The sequence below is a fragment of the Pongo abelii genome, chromosome 8, assembly GCF_028885655.2.
Source record: "Pongo abelii isolate AG06213 chromosome 8, NHGRI_mPonAbe1-v2.0_pri, whole genome shotgun sequence".
Taxonomy (NCBI): Eukaryota; Metazoa; Chordata; class Mammalia; order Primates; family Hominidae; genus Pongo; species Pongo abelii.
Window position 1 is genome coordinate 112,210,247 of NC_071993.2, and position 23,874 is coordinate 112,234,120.

The following is a 23,874-nucleotide window of genomic DNA, read 5'->3' on the forward strand; positions in this document are numbered from 1 at the left end:
AAATGACGAGTTAATGGGTGCAGCACACCAGCATGGCACATGTATACATATGTAACTAACCTGCACATTGTGCACATGTACCCTAAAACTTAAAGTATAATAATAAAAAAGAAAAAAAAAGAATTCAAGGCCCCTAGGCTGAAGAGATGTCTTTGCTACAGTTGTGGCTTAAGAACTTCATATAGAAATCTCTTCAATTACTTGTTCTCATCAAATTGATGATGGTGGAAACCAAGAAAATGTGCTCTGACATAATAGGAAGAGATTTACATATTTTAGTTGGATTTGGTTATGTAGGAAGGATTAAAGAAGAGAAAGAAGGAGGGAGGAAGACAGAAAGATAGAAAGGAAAGTAAGGGGAGGAGTTAGGAAAGGAGAGAAAAAGGAAGAAAAAATCTTGCAGTGTTAAAAAACTATTTACGTCTCAGATGCAACACTGATACCTTAACACCATTTTTTTTTTAATTAACATAAAGTTTTGCTCTTGTCCCCCAGGCTGGAGTGCAATGGTGCGATTTCGGCTCACTGCATCCTCCGCCTCCTAGGTTCAAGTGATTCTCCTGCCTCAGCCTCCCGAATAGCTGGGATTACAAGCACCTGCCACCATGCACAGCTAATTTTTGTATTTTTAGTAAAGACAGGGTTTCACCATGTTGGCCGGGCTGGTCTTGAACTCCTACCTCAGGTGATCCACCCACCTCAGCCTCCCAAAGTGCTGGGATTACAGGTGTGAGCCACAGCGCCCAGCCACATTAACACTTTTTCATCAGCTTTGTCCTCTTCTCATTTTAGTTTGGAAACTAAAATCCTCACTTATTGCCTAGGGTGTGTTCATGTATATTCTTCTACTTGCTGGTTTAGAATATCATGCTGCTTATATCAGTTTTCTAAGGGAAAAAATGAGAAGCTTGGTTACCTTTCTGCAAGCAGATTTCTTATTATTTGGGAACCTGGCATTTGTTTCTACTTTGATTTAGGGAGATATACTTTTCCTTGTTTGGAAAACAGCCTTGCCAGTTTCTGAATGACACCCACTGTGTACTGCAGATGATGAGGCACAATGGCCAATTGTTGAAGGAGATGGAAACCCATTAACAATCAAGAATAATGGAAGAGCCCTCCACACAATACACTAACCCCAAATCACAATACAGGCTAATCATTAATAACAAAATAGACTGCTGTTTATCTTCCCATTTATTGGCTAAGTGTCTAGTAAATCAGCTTTGTCCTTGTATTAGAGGTTCATAAGCATCTGTGGTTAGACTTATCAGATGTAAATTTAGTTCAGATGCTACTCAAAAAATCTGAAACTTGATCTGAGTTCCTTATTATATCCAGTGCTTCATTTCAAGTGCGTATACACACCTCCCAATGTGTATAGTTTTGTGACCCTTCCTTTATTACAGGGGATGCTAATAGAAATTAAGATTAAGAATCTAGGGGTATGATACAGTTTGACCACATCCAGAATATAAACACTGGCATTTGTTTTTATGTTTCCTTAGGTCCTGTGGAGCATGTTCATCTCCGAGTTCCATTTGTTGCCATAAGAAATAAGGAGGTCAACATCAGTGCAGTTGTGTGGCCCAGTCAACTGGGGACCCTTACCTATTTCTGGTGGTTCGGCAATAGCACAAAGGTTTGGCCCTTTCTGAATGCTCCTATGTTCCAGCTTTTATGTGTCTATTAGGGGGCACCGAGAATGCAGGCAATAAGAGGTACTTAATAAACCTATGAGCCCACAAAATTGAATAAAACATACCTCTTTACACCAAGTTCATTACTTTATTAGGGAAAGTTCAGATAATCCTAAGGAAGAAAGTACTTTGAGAAACTCTGCAAACCTGCATGTTCTTGCTTCTCTAATCAATATTTCTAAAATTTCATTTGTTCTGTTTTGCTTTAATCTTGGCCTTGGCCTGGTTATATAATGTCAAAGAAGTTACTTAGCATCTCTGAGATTAAGTAGCCCTATCTGTCTAGATATCTAAATGTAGGGTTGTCAAAATTAAACAAGATAACACAGGTAAAGAATCCTTATCAATACTTACTAGCTGTTCTAGATGTGCTAGCATTCTTTTTAGGCAAGGTACTGAGGTTGCCACATCTCAAAGAATGGAACAAAAGAGGCCAAACTCTGGACTTGCCATATACTCCCTACTTCCGGCCATGGTGATGGCAACACCTGTGTCAAGCATGACCACAATTGTATGATAGAAGCTGGGAGCAATTTGGCTGAGAATTCCTCAGAGATAATGTTCTTCTCTATTCCTGTTTTATAAAGAACACTTCATTTTTGAGGAGTTGTAAGTTCACAGCAAAATCAACACGTGGTACAGAGATTTTCCATATATCCCCTTCTTCTACACATGTATAGCCTCCTCCATTATCAACATCCTCCACCAGAGTGTTAAATTTGTTGTAATAGATGAACTTACATTAATACATCATTATCACTCAGAGTCCATAGTTTACTTTAGGATTCATTTCTGGTTTTGTACATTCCATAGGTTTGGATAAATGTATAATGACATGAATCTACCATTATAGTATCAAAAAGAAGTGTTTCACTACCGTAAAAATGCTCTGTGCTCCACCTATTCATACCTGTCTCCTCCTTAATCCTTAGCAGCCACTGATATTTTTACTGTCTCTGTAGTTTTGCCTTTTCCAGAATGTCATATAGTTGGAATCATATAGTATGTACTGTTTTCATATTGGCTTCCTTCACTAAGTAATATGCATTTAAGTTTCTCCATGTCTTTTCATGTCTTGATAGCTCATTTCTTTTCAGTGCTGAATAATATCCCATTGTCTGAATGTATCACAGTTTATTTATCCATTCACTCATTGAAGAGCATATTGGTTGCTTCTAAGTTTTGGCAATAATGAATAAAGCTGCTATAAACATTCATGGGCAAGTTTTGTATGGACATAAGTTTTCAGCTACTTTGGATAAACACTAAGAGCATGATTTCTGGATCTTATGGTAGCAATATGTTTGGTTTTGAAATAAACCACCAAGCTGTCTTCCTAACTGGTTGGACCATTTTGGATGTCCACCAGCAATGAATGAGAGTTCTTGTTGCTCCACATCCTCACTAGCATTTGGTGGTGTCATGTCCTGGATTTTGGTCATTCTAATATCCATGTAATGGTATCACATTTTTGTTTAAATTTGGATTTCCCAGATGACATATTATTTAGAGAAATGTTTCATATGCTTTTTTGCCAACTATATAACATCTTTGGTGAGTTGTCTATTAAGGTCTGTGGCCTATTTTTAAATCAGATTGTTCCATTACTTATTGAGTTTTAATAATTCTTTGTATATTATTGGATAATCTTTTATCAGATATGTCTTCTGCAAATATTTTCTTCCACTCTGTGGCTTATCTTTTCAACTTCTTGATAGTTTCTTTTGTAGACAAAAGTTTTGAATTTTAAGGAAGTCCAGTTTATCAGTTCTTTTTTTCATGAATCACGCTTTTGGTGTTGTATCTCAAATGACTTCACCATACCCAACATCATCAACGTTTTCTCCTATGTTATCTTCTAGGAGTTTTATAGTTTTGAGTTTTACATTTAGATCTATGATCCATTTTGAGATCATTTTTTAAAGGCATAAGGTTTATTACCTAGATCCATTTTTTTTTGCATGTGGATGTCCAGTTGTTCAAGCACAATTTGTTGAAGATACCATTTTTGCTCCATTGTATTAACTTTGCTCCTTTGCCAAAAATCAGTTGATTACACTTATGTGGGTCTATTTCTGGGCTATTTATTTGGTTTCACTGGTCTGTTTTCCTGTTTTTGTTTTTTGTTTTTTTGTTTTTTTGTTTTTTACCAATACAACGTGTTTTGATTACTGTAGATTTATAATACATCTTGAAGTTGAGTAGAGTCAGTTCTTCAACTTTGTTATCCTTCAATTTTATGTTGACTATTTTGAGTCATTTGCCTTGCCATACATACCTTCAAATCACTTTGTCAGTATCTACAAACTAACTTGCTAGGATTTTGACTGGCATTGGATTGCATCTATAGATCAAATTGGTAAGACCTAACATCTTCACAATATTAAGTGTTCCTATCCATGAACATGGCATATCTATTTATTTAGTTATTATTTGATTTCTTTCAACAGTGTTTTGTAGTTTTTCCTACATGGATCTCATACACATTTTGTTAAATTTATACAGAAGTATTTCATTTTTGATGGTGCTAAAGTATATGGTATTGGGTATTTTATGTTTTTGTTTTAATTGATATGTAACACTACTGTTTTTTATATATTGATTTTGTATTCTGCAACTTTACTGAATTTGTTGATCAGATTTAAGAGTTTTTCATGGAGCCTCTAGGTTTTTCTAAATATACATCAGCAAAGAGGGAAAATTTGACTCTTTCTTTTTAAATTTAGATTGCCTTTTATTTTTTTTTCTCTTGCCTGATTACTCTGGTTAGGACTTCCGGTCCTATACTGAATAGGAGTGGTGAAACTGGGCATCCTTATCTTCTTGTTCTAGGCTTTAAAGGAAAGGCTTTCAACTTTTCCTGATCCAGTATGATATTAACTATGGATTTGTCATATAGCCTTTACTACATTAAGGTACATTCCTTCTATGCTGGTTTGTTGAGACTTTTTATCATTAGCAATGTTAAATTTCATCAAATGCTTTTTCTGAATCTGTTAACATGATTGTATGTTTTTTGTCATTCACTCTATTGATGCAATGTATCACATTTATCGGTTTGTGTATGTTAAATTATACTTGCATCCCTGGGATAAATTCAACTTGATCTTGAGGTATATTTTTTTTCTGACTTGCTGTTGGATTCAGTTGTTAGTATTTCATTGAGAATTTTCAATCCTATATTCATCGAGCCTATTGGCCCATAGTTTTCTTTTTTTGTTGAGTTCTTGCCTGGTTTGAGTATCAGGGTAATGCTGGTCTTGTAGAATGAGTTAGGGAGCATTCCCTCCTCTTAAATTTTTTGGAATAGTTTGTGAAGAGTTGACATTAGTTCATCTTTGAAAGTTTGATAGAATTCAGCAGTGAAGCCATCTGATCGTAGACTTTTCTTTTTTGGGAGACTTTTTATTACTATTAAATCTCATTATTGGTTATTGGCCTGTAATCAGGCTTTCTATTTCTTCCTGATTCAATCTTGGTAGGTTGTATGTGTCTAGGAATTTATCCATTCTCTCTAGGTTTTTCAGTTTGTTAGTGTATATAGTTGTTCATAATTGTCTCTAATGATCTTTTATGTTTCTGTGGTATCAGTTGCAATGCCTCCTTTTCCATTTCTGATTTTGTTTATTTGAGTCTTTACTCTTTCTTGGTTAGTTCAGCAAGTGGTTTATTGATTCTGTTTATCTTTTCAAAAAAACCAACTTTTTGGTTTATTGATCTTTTGTATTTTTTTTTAGTCTCTATTTTGTTTAGTTCTCCTCTGATCTTTATTATTTCTCATCTTCTACTAATTTTGGGTTTTATTTGTTCTTGCTTTTCTAGTTCCTTGAGTTGCAGGTTGTATTATTTGAAATCCTTCTGCTTTTCTGATGTAGGTAATTATTGCTATAAGCTTACCTCTCAGCCCTGCTTTTGCTATATCTCATAGGTTGTGGTATGTTGTGTTTCTGGGTTTTTTTGTTTCAAAATTTTTTAAATTTACTGTGTAATTTCTTTCTTGACCCAACATTCAGAAGCATATCATTTAATTTCTATGTATTTGTACAGTTTCTAAAGTTCCTCTTGTTATTGATTTCTAGATTTATTCCATTGTGGTCTGAGAAGATACTTGATATGATTTCAACTTTACAAAATTTGTTTAGACTTGTTTTGTGTGCCAACATGTGGTCGATCTTGGAGAATGTTCCAGGTGCCGATGAGAAGAATGTATATTCTCTAGCTCTTGGATAAAATGTTCTGTAAATATCTGTTAGGTCCATTTGGTCTAATGTGCAGTTTAAGTGAAATGTTTCTTTGTTTTCTGTCTAGATGGTCTGTCTAATCCTGAGAGTGGAGTGTTGAAGTTCCCAACTATTATTGTGTTGGATTCTATCTCTCCCTTTAGATCTACTAATATTTGCTTTGTATATCTGGGTGCTGGGGTATTGGGTGCATATATGTTTAGAATTATGATATCTTCTTGCTGAATTGATCCCTTTATCATTATATAATGATCTTCTTTGTATTTTTTTGTTTTTTATTGTTTTTTACTTAAAGTTTGTTTCTTTGATATAAATATAGCTACTCCTGCTAACTTTCAGTTTTCATTTGCATGGGATATATTTTCCCATCCTTTTACTTTCAGTCTATATATGTCATGACAGGTGGGATGAGTTCCTTGTAGGTAGCATATTGTGGTCATTTTGTGTGTGTGTGTGTGTGTGTGTGTTTTGAATCCATTTCATTAGCTTTACCTTTACTGAGGAAAATTAATTTGTTTACATTCAAAGTTATTGACATGTGAGGGCCTATTTCTGCCATTTCATTAATTAATTTCTGTTTTTTTTTATACCTTTGTCCCTTTTCTTTCTCTCGGATTGTTTATCATAGTGGTTTTGTTTTGTTTTTTGTAGTGATAACATTTGAATCTTATATCTTCCTTTTTTGTTTGTTTGTTCTACAAGTGGTTTTTATATTTTCATGTGTCTGCCTGCCTGCCTGCCCTGCCCTCCATCATTCCCTCCATCCCTTCTTTCTTTCTTTCTTTCCTTCTTTCTTTCTTCCTTCCTTCCTTTCTTTCTTCCTTCCTTCCTTCCTTTCTTTCTTTCTCTCTCTTTTCTTCTTTTCTCTTTTCTTTCTTTCTCTTTCTCTCTTTCCTTCTTTTTCTTCTTTCTTTCTCTCTTTCTCTCTTGCTGTTTCTCTCTTTCCCTCTTGCTTTCTTGATTTATTTCCTTATTTCTCTTTCACAGGATTTTCTTAAGAATTTCTAATATGGCAAATCTAGTGGTGATGAATTCCCTCAGCTTTGCTTGTCTGGGAAATATTTCATTTCTTCTTCATTTATGAAGAATATCTTTGCTAGGTATAATATTCTTGGTTGACAGTATTTTCCTTTCAGCTGTTTGAATATGTCATCCTATTCTCTCCTGGTTTGTAAGATTTCTGATGGTACATCCACTCTTGGTTGAATGGGCGTTCATTTATAAGTCACTAGACATTTTCCTTTGCCTGTTTTTTGAATTCTGTATTTGTCTTTGACTTTTAAGAGTTTGACTATAATGTGGCATAAAGAAGATCTTTTTTACTTTGCATCTTTTTGGATCTATCAGAGACTTCTGAATCTGGATATCTAAATCTCTTGCTAGACTTGGGAAAAGTTTCAGCCATTATTTTGTTAAATAGATTTTGTAATTATTTCATTTTCTTTTTATCTTCTGGCATACCGGCAATTTGATTATTTGCTCATTTTATCATATTCCATATAGCACATAAGCTTTGCTCATTTTTAAAAATTATTTCCTTAAAATTTTTGTCTGAGTGGGTTATTTCAAAAAACCTGTTTTCGGGATCTGAGGTTCTTTCTTCTGCTTGATTTAGTCTATTAAAGCTTTCAAATGTATTTTGTCATTCATTTGGTGGGTTCTTCTGTTCAGAATTTGTCTGAATTTTTTTTAATAGTGTCTCTTTGGTAAATTTCTCATTCATATCCTGAATTGTTTTTCTGATTTCTTTTCCTTGCATTTTTGAATCCCTTTTTATCTCACAGAGCTTCTTTCAAATCAGTATTTTGAATTCCTTTTCTTGGATTTTATAATTGTTTTGTTTGATTGGGATCTGTTACTGGAGAATTATTGTGTTCCTTCAGAGTTGTCACTTTTTCTTGCTTTTTAAAATGTTTTCTTTGTCCTTACATTGATATCTGTGCAGCTGGTGTAATGGTGACTTCTTCCAATTTTTTGAATTTGCTTTTGTAGGGAGGAACTTTTTCCTGAAGATGTTTTTATGGTGTTGGTTGAGTAGGGCACTTTGGCTTTGATTCTGGGTGCATGCATTAGTATAATGTCTGTATGATTTATTTCGCCTTAAATAGAATCAGTGGCAGCTGTGATTCCCTTGCTGGATTGGGGGCAGTTATTAGTGGAGGCTGTGGAAATTTTTTGCTGGGGACTGGGATGCCAGGTGGGCCAGGGTTTGGGGTCCTAGGGTAGCAGCAGTGGGCTGATTATGCCTATTTAGGGGCCTCAGGGTGGTGTATGTTGGCGTTGGTGTTAGAAGGCCCAACTGCACTGATTCCTGGGCCTTCAAGTGTCTTGCTGGTAGTCATAGTGGTGCACCAGGTGGGCAAGTGGGTTCTGTGCCCCTTGGGCAGGAGGTGTGGTGTAGGTGATAGTAGTAGCAGTGGCAGGATAACCCTCTGCGTCTTGAGCAGTTCCCACTGATGTTAGTGGTGGCTGCAATGGGCTTAGTGGTTTAGTCTTCATATCTACAATTAGTGAATACAGATGGGTGCCAGCTCTGGTGGTAGTGGCAGGATGGTGGACCCAACCTGGTGGTAGTGGCAGGGTGGCAGGCCCAACCTCAGGTGTTTGGGAGGAGTGCTGAGGTACTGGTTGTGGTAGACTAGGCAGTGTGATCCCGAGACCCTCGGACTCTCAGATTGAGTCTTCTGGCTTCAGGGGAGGCAGAGCCAGGCTAAGAAGTCCTATCCTCAGGCCCCCTGGTGTTGTGTGCAGGTACTGGCTGTGGTAGACAGTGGTAGAGTGATCTCCAAACCCCAGGTGGGATGCTTAGGTTGGAGAGTAGGAGTGGTTATGCTGCAGCCCTGCTACTGGGGAGGGCAGGGTTGCTTTTAGTGGTGGGCAGGGTTGCTTTTAGTGGCAGCCATAGTCAGGTGGGTGGGAAATACATATCTTGCTTGTATCTTAGCCTAGGTGGCAGAAGCTTGTATTTCGCTTGCACTTCAGCCACCTCATTGGCAACTGGTTCTTCACTCATATCTTAGCCTTGACTGTAGCAGCCCACACTTCACTCACCTCCCAGCCCATGGCAGCAGCCTACAGTAATGGCAGCTATGGGTGGGGAGAGGGGTTCTGTCTAGGTGCAATAAATGCACAGTGGCTCTGCTGCTGGTGGCAAGTGTGATCATTGCCAGTGGCCTGTGCCTTAGTCCACATAGCAGCAGCTAGGTGCAGTGGTGACTGCCTGTGGGGGATGTCAATAGGGCTCCAGGAATAAGGAGATGTAGTTACTGTTGGGCCTCAGAGCAAGGTGAAGTCTGTTGGGAGTTGGGTTCTCAAAATGGCACCTTGCTGCAGCTGCTTTGGACTTGGGATATATGGAACCCAGTGTCAGCTCCCTCTCTGGAGCACTGATATTGCAGTCTCCAGGGAGCTGTTTATGTCAGTTTCAGGGCCCACAGTGGTCAAGGGGCTCTCCAGTGGCTAGGGTTGTAGGAGTCCATGGTGAGGATGTGCACTTCTGGAGGTCTCTCACTTACCCTTTTCTCATATTGGGGAGTCCCTTTCCACATTGGGGAATCTCTCCAAACTCCCAGCTGATCCTGGCCAAGCAGGCTGCCTTGCTTCCATGTCCTTCACTGCTTTATGTGCTTCCTGTTACTTCTCTGTTGAACTCCAGGATTCTTTCTTAGATGACCTATTCAAAGTGTGATTGTCTAGTCACTATTTTGGGTTCTTCTTTGTGGAGAAGATCAGTATGAGCTGCCTTTGGTCAGCCATCTTGAAACTCCTTGGTATCGTGTGTTTAATTCAAATCACACTTGTTCATTGCTGGTATATAGGAAAGTGATCAACTTTTATATATGAACCTTGTATCCTGTAACCTTGCTATAATTATGTATTAGTCCCAGGATATTTTTGCTTGTTGTTATTGATTCTCTTAGATGCCTACATAAGCAATCATATCATCTATGAACAAATAGTTTTCTTCTTTCCCAAGATAAGTTTTGTTTATTTTCTTGTCTTATTGCGTTAGCCAGGACTTCCAGTACAATGTTGAAAAGAAGTGGTGAGAGGGAACGTCGTTGCTTTGTTTCTGATCTTAGTGGGAAAGCTTCTAATTACACACCATTAATTATGATGTTTGTTATAGGTTTTTTGTAGATACTCTATCATCTCGGGGAAGTTCCCCTCTATTCTATGTTTACTGAGAGTTGTTATAAATGGGTGTTGGATTGTGTTAAATGCTTTTTCTGCATAGGTTAATATGATCATGTTCTTTTTTCTTTAGTCTGCTGATGAGATGGATTACATTAATTAATTTTTAAATGTTGAACCAGCCTTGGGATAAATTCTGATAGTGGTCATGTAGTATAATTTTTTATACGATTGGATTCAATTTGCTAATGTTTTATTGAGGATTTTTGCATCTTTGTTCCTGAGAATTATTGATCTTTAGTTTTCCTTTCTTGTAATATATTTACCTGATTTTGATATTTGGTTATATTTGGTATTTGGTATTTGGTTGATGGTTGATTTTGGTATTTGGTTGATTAAATGAGTTAGAAAATATTTTATCCTCTTCTATTTTCTGAAAAATGATGTGGAAAATTGGCATAATTTCTCCCTTAAATGTTTAGTAGAATTCGCCAGTAAAACCATCTGGGCCTAGTGTTTTCTCTTTAGCAAAGTTATTAATTACTGATTCAATTTATTTAATAGATATAGTTCTATTCAAATAACCTTTTTCATCCTGTATGAGTTTTAACAGATTGTGTCTTTCAAGAAATTGATCTATTTTATCTGGGTTATCAAAGTTGTGGCCATAGAAGTGTTTATCATACTCCTTTGTCATCATTTTAATATCTATAAGATTTGTAGTGATGTCCCCTCTTTCATTTCAGATATTAGTAATTTCTGTCCCCTCTCTTTTTTCTTAATTAGCCTGGCCAGAGGCTTATCAACTTTATTGATATTTTCAAAGAACCAGATTTTTAAAATTGATTTTCTCTCTTGATTTCCTATTTTCAGTTTCATTGATTTCTGTTCTGGTTTTTATTATTTCTTTTTTTCTGCTTACCTTGGAGTTTTTTTTTTTTTCTTGTTTCCTGAGATGGGAGGTTAGATGACTGATTCTAGATACTTCTTTTTAATATATACACTCAATGCTATAAATTTCCTTCTAAGTCCTGCTTTTGCTGCATCCCACAAATGTTAGATTTTTTAAATTTTCATTTAGTTGAACATACTTTTTAGTTTCTCTTGACATTTATTTTTTGACTAATGTGTTATTTAGATGTGTCTTGTTTAATCTCCATGTATTTTAGGACTTTCTAGTTATCTTTCTGTTATTTATTGCTCAATTTAATTGTGTTCTGAGAGCCGACATTGTATAATTTCTATTCTTTCATATTTGTTAAAGTATGTTTTATGGCCCAGGATGTGGTCTAGTTCAGTGGATGTTCTATTTGGGCTTTAGAAGAATGTGTATTCTGCTGTTGTCTGATAAAGTAATCTATAGATGTTAGTTATGTCCAGTTGATTGATGGCATTATTAAAATCAACTATGTCCTTATTGATTTTATTTTTTGTGTGTGTATCACTCATACTTTTAAAAAGACTTTTTAAAGTGATTGCCCTAGAATTTGCTGTATACACTTACAGTGAATCCAAGCTCATTTTAAATAACACTATACCACTTCAATAGTAGTGAGAGCGGCCTTTAGTAAAAATAATTATAAATTCTTGTCTCTTGCCTCTTCTCTCACTGTTGTCACTCATTTCACTTGTATGTGAACATACATAAGATATATACATAAGTATACATAATCAAATACCTCGTTGGTATTTTTATGTTGAACAAATTTTTTTCTGTTAAGTCAATTGAGAATAATAGTTTTCTTTCTTTTTTTAATTATACTTTAAGTTCTGGGGTGCATGTGAAGAACATGCAGGTTTGTTACATAGGTATAAACATGCTTTGGTGGTTTGCTGCACCCATCAACCTGTCATCTACATTAGGTATTTCTCCTAATGCTATTGCTCCCTTAGCCCCCCACCCCTCCTTGACAGGCCTCAGTGTGTGATGTTCTTCCCCTCCCTGTGTCCATGTGTTCTCATTGTTCAACTCACACTTATGAGTGAGAAGCAGTTTGGTTTTCTGTTCTTGTGTTAGTTTGCTGAGAATGATCGTTTCTAGCTTCATCCATGTTCCTGCAAAGGACATGAACTCATCCTTTTATATGGCTGCATAGTATTCCATGGTGTATATGTGCCACATCTTCTTTATCCAGTCTACCATTGATGGGCATTTGGATTGGTTCCAACTCTTTGCTATTGTGAACAGTGCCACAATAAACATACATGTGCAAGTGTCTTTATAGTAAAATGATTTATAATCCTTTGGGTATATACCCAGTGATGGGATTGCTGGGTCAAAAAATTTTGCCTTCATTTATTCTTCTTCAGTGTTCTTCCTTTCTTCATGTGGTTCAAGTTTCTGACCTATATTTCCTTCTGTCTGAAGAACCTTTAATGATTTTTGCAGAACAGATCTACTGACAAGTTTCTTAATTTTTTCTTTGTTTGAGAAAACATTCTTTTCTTCTTCACTTTTGATGGATAATTTTGCAGGGTACAGAATTCTAGATTGGTGGCGTTTTTTTCCCTCAACGCTTTAAATATGTATCTCTACTTTCTTCTTGCTTACGTGGTTTTTGGGGAGAAGTTGGATATAATTCTTATCGCTTCTCCTTTATAGGTAAGGTGTTTATTTCCTCTAGCTTCTCTCATGATTTTTTTTTCTTAATCTTTGATTTTTTTTTGTAGTTTGAAAATGATACATCTAGGTGTAGATTCTTCAGCATTTATCTGTCTCAGTGTTCTCTGAGTTTTGAGTGTCTGTTGTTTGGTGTCTGACATTACTTTGCTGTAATTCTCAGTTATTATTATTTCAGATATTTTTGTGTTTTCTTTTTCTGTTATTCACATTACATGCATTTATACCATTTTTAGTTGTTCCTCATTCTTGGATATTCTTTTCTTTTTTTTTTTTTTTTTTTTACTTTTTGTTCTTTTTGCTTTTCAGTTTTGGCATTTTCTATTGAGATGTTCTCAAACTCATAGATTCTTCCTCAGCTGTGTTCAGTCTACTAATAAACACATCAAAGGCATTTTTAAATTTCAAGTACAGTGTTTTTGATCTCTAGTATTTCTTTTTTTTTTCTTAGAATTTTCAACTTTCTGTTTACATTGCTCATCTGTTTTGGCATGCTGTCTACCTTATCCATGAAATCTTTTAGCACATTAATTAAATTTGTTTGAAATTTCTGCTCTGGTCATTGCAACGTCCCTGTTATATCAGACTCTGATACTTTCTCTGTGTCTTCTATGTTTTTTCCCTTTAGTATGCCTTGTAATTTTTTTCTTCACAGCTGGACATGATATACTGGTTTGAAAGGAATGGCTGTAAATAAGTCTTTAGTAATGTGATGGTAAGATATGGAAGGAGGGGAAGCTTTTTATCAACCTATGATTAGGTCTCAGGCATTTACAGGTGTTTCTGTTTGTTCTCCCTCTCCTGATCCCTCAGGTTGGTTAGATTAGCTAGAGTGGGCTGTAGGTAGGTATCTGTGTTCTCCCACATGGAAGGATAAAGTGGGCTGGTGTTGTGTATTTTACTTCCCATAGCTTAGTTGGACTATAAAACCCCTGAAGTTTAAGCTCTGATTTATAAGTTTCTTCTGAGAGCAGACCTTGTTAAAAAGAATGTAGTACTCTGATGTGTATTTCAAAATAATTATTTTCCCCCTCCCCTGATATAACCATATGGGCAATTTTCTTTAACATTTGTTGGGAGTATGTCGTCACCTACTGGTGATAAAATTCACAAAGTGAAGGGGCTTCCTATGAATCCCCCTGGAGTTTTGAACTGTCAGACTGTGTGTGTGTGTTTGTGAGTGTGTGTGTTTTGAAAACTCTGGGTTTTTTTTTGTTTTTTGAAAACTCATAATGTGATTGGCATTGCTTATCCTAGAGAAAGCTTTAGCTTAAAAACCATAATTTAAGTAAGGTACGACATCAGACTTGGAAATGCTGGATATCTAAAGAGAAGAGAAATAAATATTCAGTTTCTGGTCGACAACAACTGAAGAGAACTTCACCCCATCCTTACTCCTGCGTAAGTGGGAGATAACTTATCCCCGATCTTTTTTAGGGAGGCAGCACGATATAGTGGAGAGAACATGGGCCTTGGATTTAGGGTTTCATGGGTTAAGTTTCTAGAACTGCTACTTCTTAGTTGTGTGAGAGCTTGATAAAGTTATCTGTCCTAAGATGTAATTGACTCACCATAAAGTGGAAAGAATAATGCCTATCTCAACTTTATTGTTGTGAAAACTATGCTACTGTATAGCATAAATATATAGTAAAACTATGCTATTTACTTGGCACACACTATGTACTCAATAAATGGATGCTTTTTATGATGTTATTAGAACTTATATTTAGCATGGGTTGGTAAAATATAGAGCAAGATTCATGGACCAAGGAACCCTTTTCTGTTTGCATTATTTGTGCCTCATATTTTTAAATTAGTTTCTCAGTATAGATGACTAATGCACTTGCATTTCTGGGATTATTCTTCACCAGGAAAATAGAAGGGTAGGTCATTTAATAAAAGCCCTATTTGGTACATTTGAGAAGTTAAGCTCCCTGTCTGAGATGAACATCCCAAATTCAAATGCTTGGTTAGTTGCAGAGCCAGACCTCAAACCTGGGTCTACTAATTCCCATTTATCATGCACTCTCCCCAGCTCCAGATGCTTTAGCTGCACCACTAGAGGTGTTTATCTCCTGGAGGTTATGTAATCTAAAATTGTGCCTCAAGGACCAGCAGATATACATAGTGAAGGAAAAAGAGAAAATTGTTCAGGGAGAAGTTAGAAAGAGAGGATTTTAAGTTCATTTCTCCTGTGCAGATGTGAGGGTTTGGCTGTCAAGTCAGAGAATTCTTTCTTGTTCTAGCTCATTTACCTGATGATCTTTTCTAAGAAACTTCTATGTGCAAGAAGGGCAGTTCTTGACTATTACCAACACAGCGATTTACTTAGCGGCCTGCGAGGAATGGAAGACACAGTGTTTCTCTACAGCTCTATTTTTTTCTTTGAGTGCTGTTTCTAAGACCTGAAATGCCATGCAGTGTCTAATAGGTATTTGATTAAAAACAAATAAATGAACAAAGCAATTGGGGATTCTAGTTTATACTTCTGTAATAATTATCTGTGTTAAATTGAGTGAGTCACTTAATTTGAGTTTGTATCAATTTCTCTAAAGCAAGGATACTATAATATGTAATATATGAACATGACTTAGTTATTATTTAAAATCTACTGTGTATCTCTCTGTCTCTCCACTTCTCTATCAATCAATCAATCAATCAGTCTATCTACTACCTATCTCATATATATTATGCCATATTATGAGAGGGCATTTTTAAATTACATATTGGCATTATAATTTTATGTTTTTTAATTAATGGTGACGAGAGGTATTTCCTTGGTTAGGAATTTGTAATCCAAAAGCTTGAGCATGAAATGCTGCACAAATACCCAGGTCCCAGAGGTCTAGCTAAGTGGTTTTGTTCCCAAAGAACCAAGAGAATGACAATACATGAGAGGCAGTAGAATAGAGTGGTTGCAGAACAAGACAAACCTAGGTTGGAGTCCAGACCAAATCTTCTTTGCTGTATGCCTTTAGTCAAGTCAAACCATTTAATTTCTTTGAGTCTCAGTTTTATTGTTTGTAATGTCTGAGTAATAACAGTAGTATCTATGATCAAGTGTTGCTGCAATGATTAAATAAAGAAATGCATAGAAAGTGTTTAGAACACATCTGAGCATTTGGAAGTATTAGTCACTGTTGTGCCCATCATTTGCATTAATAGCATTTGTATTTAGGCTAAAAACCTGACTTGGTTTCACAGATCACACTCCAATTTCTAAAAACGTTTACTTGGTCCATTTGAAAGAGGTGCATTTTCAGTGCAGTGCTGTTTGCTAACACCATGCCAGAAACACATCAAGATGGCCATGGTCCCCAGTAGTTGATCCAGTGAGCACTGTATTTGGCTGGCAAATGAATGAATGTCTCTGCGTATATGGGGAGTGCCGTGATTTTAGAGCTGTTTGGTTCCCTTTGACCAGCAAACTGACCTGTAAAAGGAACTAGTACTAATTTTGAGCACATATTTCTGGTACTCGTTGTGTACTGGTCTCTTCATACACATTATTTTATTGTTATCAGAACATCACTGATGAAATAGAAATTATCCCATTTTACAGAGAATACAATTAAGGAAATAACCTTGGAAGGTGATGTTTTATGTCTGTTTTTATGTGTTTGTGTTTGTGTGACTAGGTTACTATGTAAGTAGTTAAATTAAATCATCCTACTGATAAGAGTGAATTGGCCTCCTACCTTTATAATCAGACTTTTGCTTGTTGATATTAGGTATAGAAAAACACATATGACATTCTCCATACCTTCAAGGAGATTATATCCCCAATAAGAAAGCACAATGAGCACATATGCAATAATTGACAAGCAAATATGTTGTGTAAGCAAACAGAAAAGAGCAAGAATTTCTGAAATCCAACTGTAGGCTCATGTGCCTACAAATCTATCAGTGGGCAATGTGAAATTCCATCAGTACTTTTGTGGATCTTTTTTAAGAGCCTGTAGTTTGTGCTACGTGTTGTGTGGAATGCAAAGCAGTGTAAATTCCATTTGTTGCTTTCAAGAAACATGTAATCTATTTGAGAATATGAGGCTAAAATTCAAGAATAGATAAAAGCAGGTATGCAATAGGAATGTAAAATTACTGGCTAAGTCAAGCAGCCTAGGGAGTGATGGATATGCAGACATTGTTGGTCATGGAGTGAGTCATATACAAAGTTGAGCCTAAGCTGGCGTGGAAGGAGCAGTAGAATTGAGGCAGAGAGAAAAGAGAGGGATTTTTGTGTAGAGGTTAGGCTTTGGGGATGGTAGACTAATTCAGCCAAAGTTAAAGGATTCATTTGGGCAGAAGTCGGAGAAAACACTGAAAGGTGAGAAAGATAGATGACAGATGGCTTTGAATGATAAAAATTGATGCTTTTGCTTTTGTCACAAAAATTCTGATTTAGGGTAGCATGATATAAGATAGAACCAGATTCGTAGACAGTGATACTTTAGACAGATACTGTCAAAGAGTTTTTGGATGTATTTAAGTGCGTATGTTTGTGTATCTGTATTTGAAGGAAAGTGCTTTTTTAACCTGTGAATTTTCACATTAATCCCATAGGCATAAAAGTATGGGAGTTTTGGTTTACTACCTTCAACTATTTATCATCTTTTCCCACCTATTACCACCAGTCATTTTTCTCCTTTAAAAACACACAAAGACAAAGGAATAAAGCCAAATAGTATCTGTAACTATTACTTCAGCTTTAAACTACTCGTTTACTGTACTATTTGGCTTTATTTCTTTGCTTTATTTCTTTAATAGCATCTATAGCCACTAGTTTAGTTTTAAAGTAAGCTAGTGAATAGAACCATGGATTTGGTTCTATCTTATATCACTAGTTTAGTTTAGTTTTAGTTTAAAACTAGTAGGTATAGATAGTATTTTGCTTTATTTCTTTGTATGTTAAGATTTTTTTATATAGTTCTAAATGTGGTAGATCCACAATTATATATCCAGCCTTTGTACTTCATATGATGAGTACTTTTCACACATTACTATATAATCTGCTGAAGGTTTTAAATAAGGCAAGCATAGTGACTGCATAGTCTGTCCAATTTGGGACTGGCAGCTGTTATCAAGGTATGCATTTTAAATTGGAGAGATTTTAGAGTGTACAATATTAACTTGACTTACTGTGTCTGGGAAACTGATGTAGGCTGCATCCAAAGATTTCCCTGCAGCTTGCTTAGTTCCATTAGTCAAGTGGAAATCTCATAACTAAATAGTCGCACAGAGCTTTGTCGATTTCTTGCTGGGCTCAGTGGATAACATGTGACCTGTCGCACATGAGGGATTCTCTGTGGGGAGGGATGTAGCTCACAGCCTAGGCAGGGCATGAGGTATTTTTCTAAGGGGCCTCGCTGTGGGCTGGCTCTGTAGATTGGATGAAGCACAGAGACAGAGAAGTCAATCAGCTGCCTGTTGGATTTGTGGGGCTCTGAAAGGCCAATTTGCTGGGATTAGCAGAGGTCTGGCTTAATAAATGTGTCTGCTTGCCTAATATATTTGAGTAAATGAACCTTAAAATACTTGATTTAATTTAGCATTGGACACCAGATATCAGTGGCTGATGAAGAACTCAAGAATCCTGTTGAGTGTTCCAGCTTTGCAAAGAAGGTGAAATCAGCCATGCTGCCATAACAGCTGATGAGAAACAAAAGCAATTTGGAAAACAAAATTAGCTCCTGCCATTTTCCCAGCACAAGAGTCTGTGGCTTGCCACCTGGGGACCAAGTGTTCCCATTCAGCACAGTTTGTTTGCTGTGGCTGAGTGCCCTGACTGGCTGGCAGGAGGGCACATACTCTCTTACTTCAGATGGCATTCCCTTTGCCCTGCATCCCTGCACCCTTGCTGGGCCCTGGATCTCCTAGGGAAACAGCCAGATGGAGACAAGATCAAATCTTCTAGGACAGGAAGAATTCCATTCCTCTCAAAAGAGATTCCATTGCCCAAGGCAGCACCAACCAGATGAATCTTAAGATAAGAAGAGAGGGCAGAAAAAGGATAGAGGGCCATGTGTACTACTGAGAGCTGAAGAAGATGAGCTGGAAGTAGTGAAGATTCTCTAAAGAGAAAACTATTAAGGGAGAAAAATGCCTGGTGGTGATAGGTGGGAAAAGATGAGAAATAGCTGAAGGCAGTAAAACAAAATGGAAAGCTGAAAGAACTGTGCAGTGAACAGCCACATACACACCACCTGTAGTCTACCATCAATATTTGCTATACTCGTTCTATCACATGTCTATCTGTCCATCCTTCTGTATACATCCATTAGTCTATCTTGATGCTTTATTCATTTCAAAGTAAATTTAAGACACCTATATTCTTTGTCCTAAATGATTCAGCTTGCAAATCATTAACTATAGTTGAATATTTCTTTACACTTTTACCCCTGTGGGGGTATAAATCCTATCAACAATGGAATGCAAAATTCAACAGTGTGTACTTACTGAGTTTTGGAAGACATTCACCTGTGTAATCCAAACTTCCTGAAAGTCCTCTCATGCCCCTTCTAAGTCAATCTCCAGCCCAGTCCCCCTTCTCAGTCAATCTCCAGCCCAGTCTTCAGAACCAACCACTATTCTATTTTTTCATCATAAATTAGATTTGCTGGTTTGGAGATTTATCCATACTGATTATATACACACACATATACACACACAAACACTGATTATATATTTTATATATATATATATAAAATACATATATATATATCAGTATTTATTTATTTCCTATTAAATTTCCTACTATTGAATTCCTGGGCTGTTTCCTGTTTTGGGCTGCTATGAATAAACCACTATGAACATTTATTTTTTTGTTTGTACACTTGTGTCTTCTTTTCTCTTGACTAAATTCTTAGGGTTGCAGTTCCCAAATCATAAAATATACATATGGTACAACTGATGGAGGATTTTTCTTGGCCCCTTCACTGAACTTGCAGCAGAGATGCTCCCTCTACCTGGCCCACCGTGCTTGTGGGAAGGAGCATGTGAGCGAGTTAGTGTGGGATCTGGCCAGACACTCTGGGTGCTGACACAGGAGCAAGCTCCATGGAGGGCCCATGGCCGGGTGAGGGTGCTCACAACCCTGAAGCCCCAGAGAGGGTGTTAGAGTGCTCCTTTAGCTCTACCATCTGCGGACAGTGGCATGTTAGCAGCTCAGTTGGCCCCTTGCCTTGTCATGTGGGGCAGCTGCCCTCTGCCACTGTGAGTAAAGGGCCAGTGTGACAGTCTTTCTGGGTACCCACACCCGGTGGGTCCTGAAGTCTTGTCTGGCATCCAAGAAGAATGAGGTCACATGGACGGTTGAAGGATGGTGAAGGCAGAGAATTTTACTGAGCAATGAAAACAGCTCTCAGCAGAGAGGGGAGCTGGAGAGGGGACAGGAAGGGCAGGTCATCTCCTCCCTGACTTCAAGTCAGGCTGTCTCCTCCCAGAAGTCAGGCCGTCTTCTTCTCTACCAACTGAGTCTGGGGTCTTTATAGGCACAGGATGGGGATTGTGCGCTGACTGGTTTGTGAATATGCAAAAAAGGATCAAGTGAAGACACCACTCAAAGGTGGGCATGACAGTGTAGAAAACCAACTAGGAAAGGGTAGGTATATGTAAAGTAGGTGAAGGATAGGGATCAATCAGAGAAAGTGTGCCAAACAGGAAGACAAGTTTTCAGTACAGTCCAAAGATTTAACTTCTAACTTGGCTTTCAGGCTTTAAACTGTCTTTGGCTTGGAGGTGGGGTTTCATTGGGTACCCGCCCCTATCTGCCTAGGCATTTGGTTGCCTCCTGTCACTGTTACACCACTTTGGAAAAAGTTCTTGCAATTTCTTATAAAACTAAACATTTTCCTAAATGGTTCTACCATTTTACATTTCCACCAAAATTCTATGAGTCCAAATTGTCTTGCATCTTCAATATCACTTGATATTATCATATATATCTATTTATAAAAATATATATATTTAGCCATTCTGTTGGGTGTTTAGAGATATCTCATTTTCTTTTTAAAGAATGTAGCAAAGGTAATGAAGCAATAGCAATTGAAGATTTTCTGTCAGATAAGACCTGATGGGCTGACCAGTAGAAACTAGAAATTTTGCCTAAATCCATTTGTCAATGCAACAGATTCTGATTGCTGAGTCCTCACAGATCATCTAGCCCAAACCACTCATTTAACAGATAAAGAAGAAAGGCCAGAATGTGGACAAACTTTGCCTAAGGATATTGATTCAAACAGTAACAGAGTGAGTTTCAAGTCACTGTTCTAATTATACTAGAAATGGTGACTCTTTGCCACACATGTTGATATTCCTTTACTCCACGGCCCTGATTGACATTTGCTATGCTCAACCCAGCTTCAGTTCAGCTCCCTTCTCCAAACAGGACCATAAACAGCCACTATTGACCCTTTGGATTTTATATGCATGTCAGAACCTACTTATACCTCATTTATCAATTAATTCAGAAGGTCACACCCATGTGTGTGTCATCACCCAGTCATAAGTATGGGAAAGAATGCCTGAACTCTGAGGTTTGCCCTTAGTTAAGGGAAGGAGTGTATCTCTTTCCATACTCCGTTTCTTCTTTCATTTACCAAATAGAAAAGAAAATATGCCAGACGCTTAGGACAGTATCTGTAATCCTGCCCAACTCCAGCCATCAACCTGATCATAAAACAGAGCTATAGAATTTTAAAGCAGAAGAAATTAAATTATTGTTTCAAAGGCCAGTTGAAAATTCTGAGCAAGAAAGGAATTTCAGTATTACAGTAGAGACCATCTGAAAACTGCAGCTGGGAGCCTCTGCAGGGTTTTGTACACATGCATCAAGGCCATACATGGGTATGTTGTGAAGGACTGTCCTGCCCCTCTTAAAGGGCAGCTCTGTGCATCCGCAGCTGGCTACATTGCTACTTTCCATCCTGCTGTCGTCCTGACACACAGAGAGGAGAGGGAGTCTGCTCATCTGCCCCTGTGACATCTCTTTATCAGCTGCCTTAGATCAGCCTCCAACTGTTATATCTTACTTTGCAAACAATAGAGGATTTGAGAGGGCACTGACTTTAAGATGCCCACTGAATAATGACTCATCAATCTGAAGATCTGTACTCTCTTCTCTCCAATAAGCATCTGCTTTTTAATCAAGATTCTTCTTTCCAGGAAAAAAATATATATAATTAGAGCTGACCCTTGAACAACAAGGGTTCGAAATGTACAGGTCCACTTATATGTGGGTTTTTTTTTTTTTTCAAGAAATACAGTCAGCCCTCCATATCATCAGGATCCACATCTGCAACCAAACTTAGATTGAAAATACAGCATTTGCAGAATGCAAGACCTGCAGATATGGAGGGCCTACAATGGGATTGGAGTATGCATGGATTTTTTATATACAGGGGTCCTGGAACCAATCCTTTGTGAATTCTGAGGTATATCTGCATTCTATTTCTCTCTTCATCCTTGAGAAGTTCCTATCTGTTATGATTATTGGGGGCAAAAGCAGAAAGAGAAAAAGATTAATAAATGATCATAAATATGTATGTCTGTGTATTTTCCAACCTATTAAAAATGGTAAAAATGCCTTGCAATGGGAAACACAGATATAATAATATAAAAAGTCAGTAATCTGACGGTGCATCTAATTTACGTTTATTTTCTGCTCTATGAAAGGCAATGTGCGGCCAGGCGCAGTGGCTCACGCCTGTAATCCTAGCACTTTGGGAGGCCGAGGTGGGTGGATTGCCTGAGCTCAGAAGTTCGAGATCAGCCTGGGCAACACGGTGAAACCCCATCTCTACTAAAATACAAAAAATTAGCTGAGTGTGGTGGTGGGCACCTGTGGTCCCAGCTAATAGGGAGGCTGAGGCAGGAGAATTGCTAGAACCCAGGAGGTGGAGGTTGCAGTGAGCTAAGATCACATCACTGCACTCCAGCCTGGGTGACAGAGAGAGACTCTGCCTAAAAAAAAAAAAAAAAGTGTGCTTAAGGCGGGTAATACAGAAGTAAATAACTATGTGATCACTTCTCAGAAAGGTCTTATAATCCAGTGAAATATAGGATGAAAATATAAGTGACACCAGATATTGGAGAAGGGAAATGATCTTCTATTCCCAAAGCCAACAGGGACAGATTACAAAAGTTGTTTCTACTTTGCCCCAGGAGAAAGAGCAGAATGACATGCAAAATCCAGGATGCCCAGTCTTATCCTTATTTCTAGAATTTAACATTTTATAATGTGTTTCAAGTATACTAATGCTCTTCCTAGATACTGGAAGAATAATCACAGTTTTAAGAAACGGTATAATGTTTTTTTGTTTGTTTTTTCTTTTCCAAGTTAGGATGACAGTCTGAGAGTTTCATGAAAGGAAGTAAAGTTGATATCCCACACAAGACTGAATCAGTATTGTTACTTCTTCTTGTAGCCTCTCATCACTTTGGACAGCAGCATTTCCTTCACATTCCTTGCAGAAGGAACCAACACCATCACAGTCCAGGTGGCTGCAGGGAATGCCCTCATCCAGGACACAAAAGAGATTGCAGTTCATGGTAAGCCCTGAAAATTGTTCTGTGATGTTCCTTCCTGCTCAGTTAATTTCCTCTGCCCACTCTCCCTACAGTCATTGAGTGTGGTGGAAATTCCTTAGGCCCTGGGAAAATTACATAGGTCAACAGGAAGCTTCCAAACCTACCTCCAACCTAGAGATTGAGGTTTTAAGAGATGTATACCACAAAACAGGTATTTGTTGTCTCCTGTGTTACGTCTGCCTCACAGCTTGTTTGGGGTTCTCATTAGACAAAGACACGTATCACAAATTGAAGGAAATGCAAGCTGGGAGGTATCTACAACATATATGCAGGACACACTCTTTGTAAGATGAGGACCAGCAATTTCCAAAAGTCAGGAGTCATGATCCCTGCCTTGTAGGACTCATTGCTCAGTTAATGAGATGATGTCTATTCACAACAGATGGCTTTCTTGACTGTTGGAGATTTGAATATCATTGGCTACAAAACTAGATAATAAGGCTAAGAATATAAGTTAGGACTAGGGCAGAAGAGTGGTGAATAGGACTACTATCCTGTTCTCAACCCTGGAGAACCACTCTTAAGTTTATTATAAATGAAAGTGCCTCTACTGCCATTTCACACAACTTCTCCCAGGTTCCTAGACACAACC

General features: G+C 37.4%; 1 protein-coding gene across 3 annotated transcripts in view; it reads left to right on the plus strand.

The window, feature by feature from the left end:
* The window catches only part of SORCS3 (sortilin related VPS10 domain containing receptor 3), a 631,492-nt gene that overhangs the window by 588,609 nt on the left and 19,009 nt on the right, over positions 1-23,874 (plus strand). For all 3 annotated transcript variants that reach the window (XM_054522833.2, XM_054522832.2, XM_024253734.3), the window contains 2 exons: positions 1,509-1,642; positions 23,120-23,243. In XM_054522833.2, the coding sequence (XP_054378808.1) occupies positions 1,509-1,642; positions 23,120-23,243 (258 nt within the window). The remainder of the gene's footprint in view (positions 1-1,508; positions 1,643-23,119; positions 23,244-23,874) is intronic.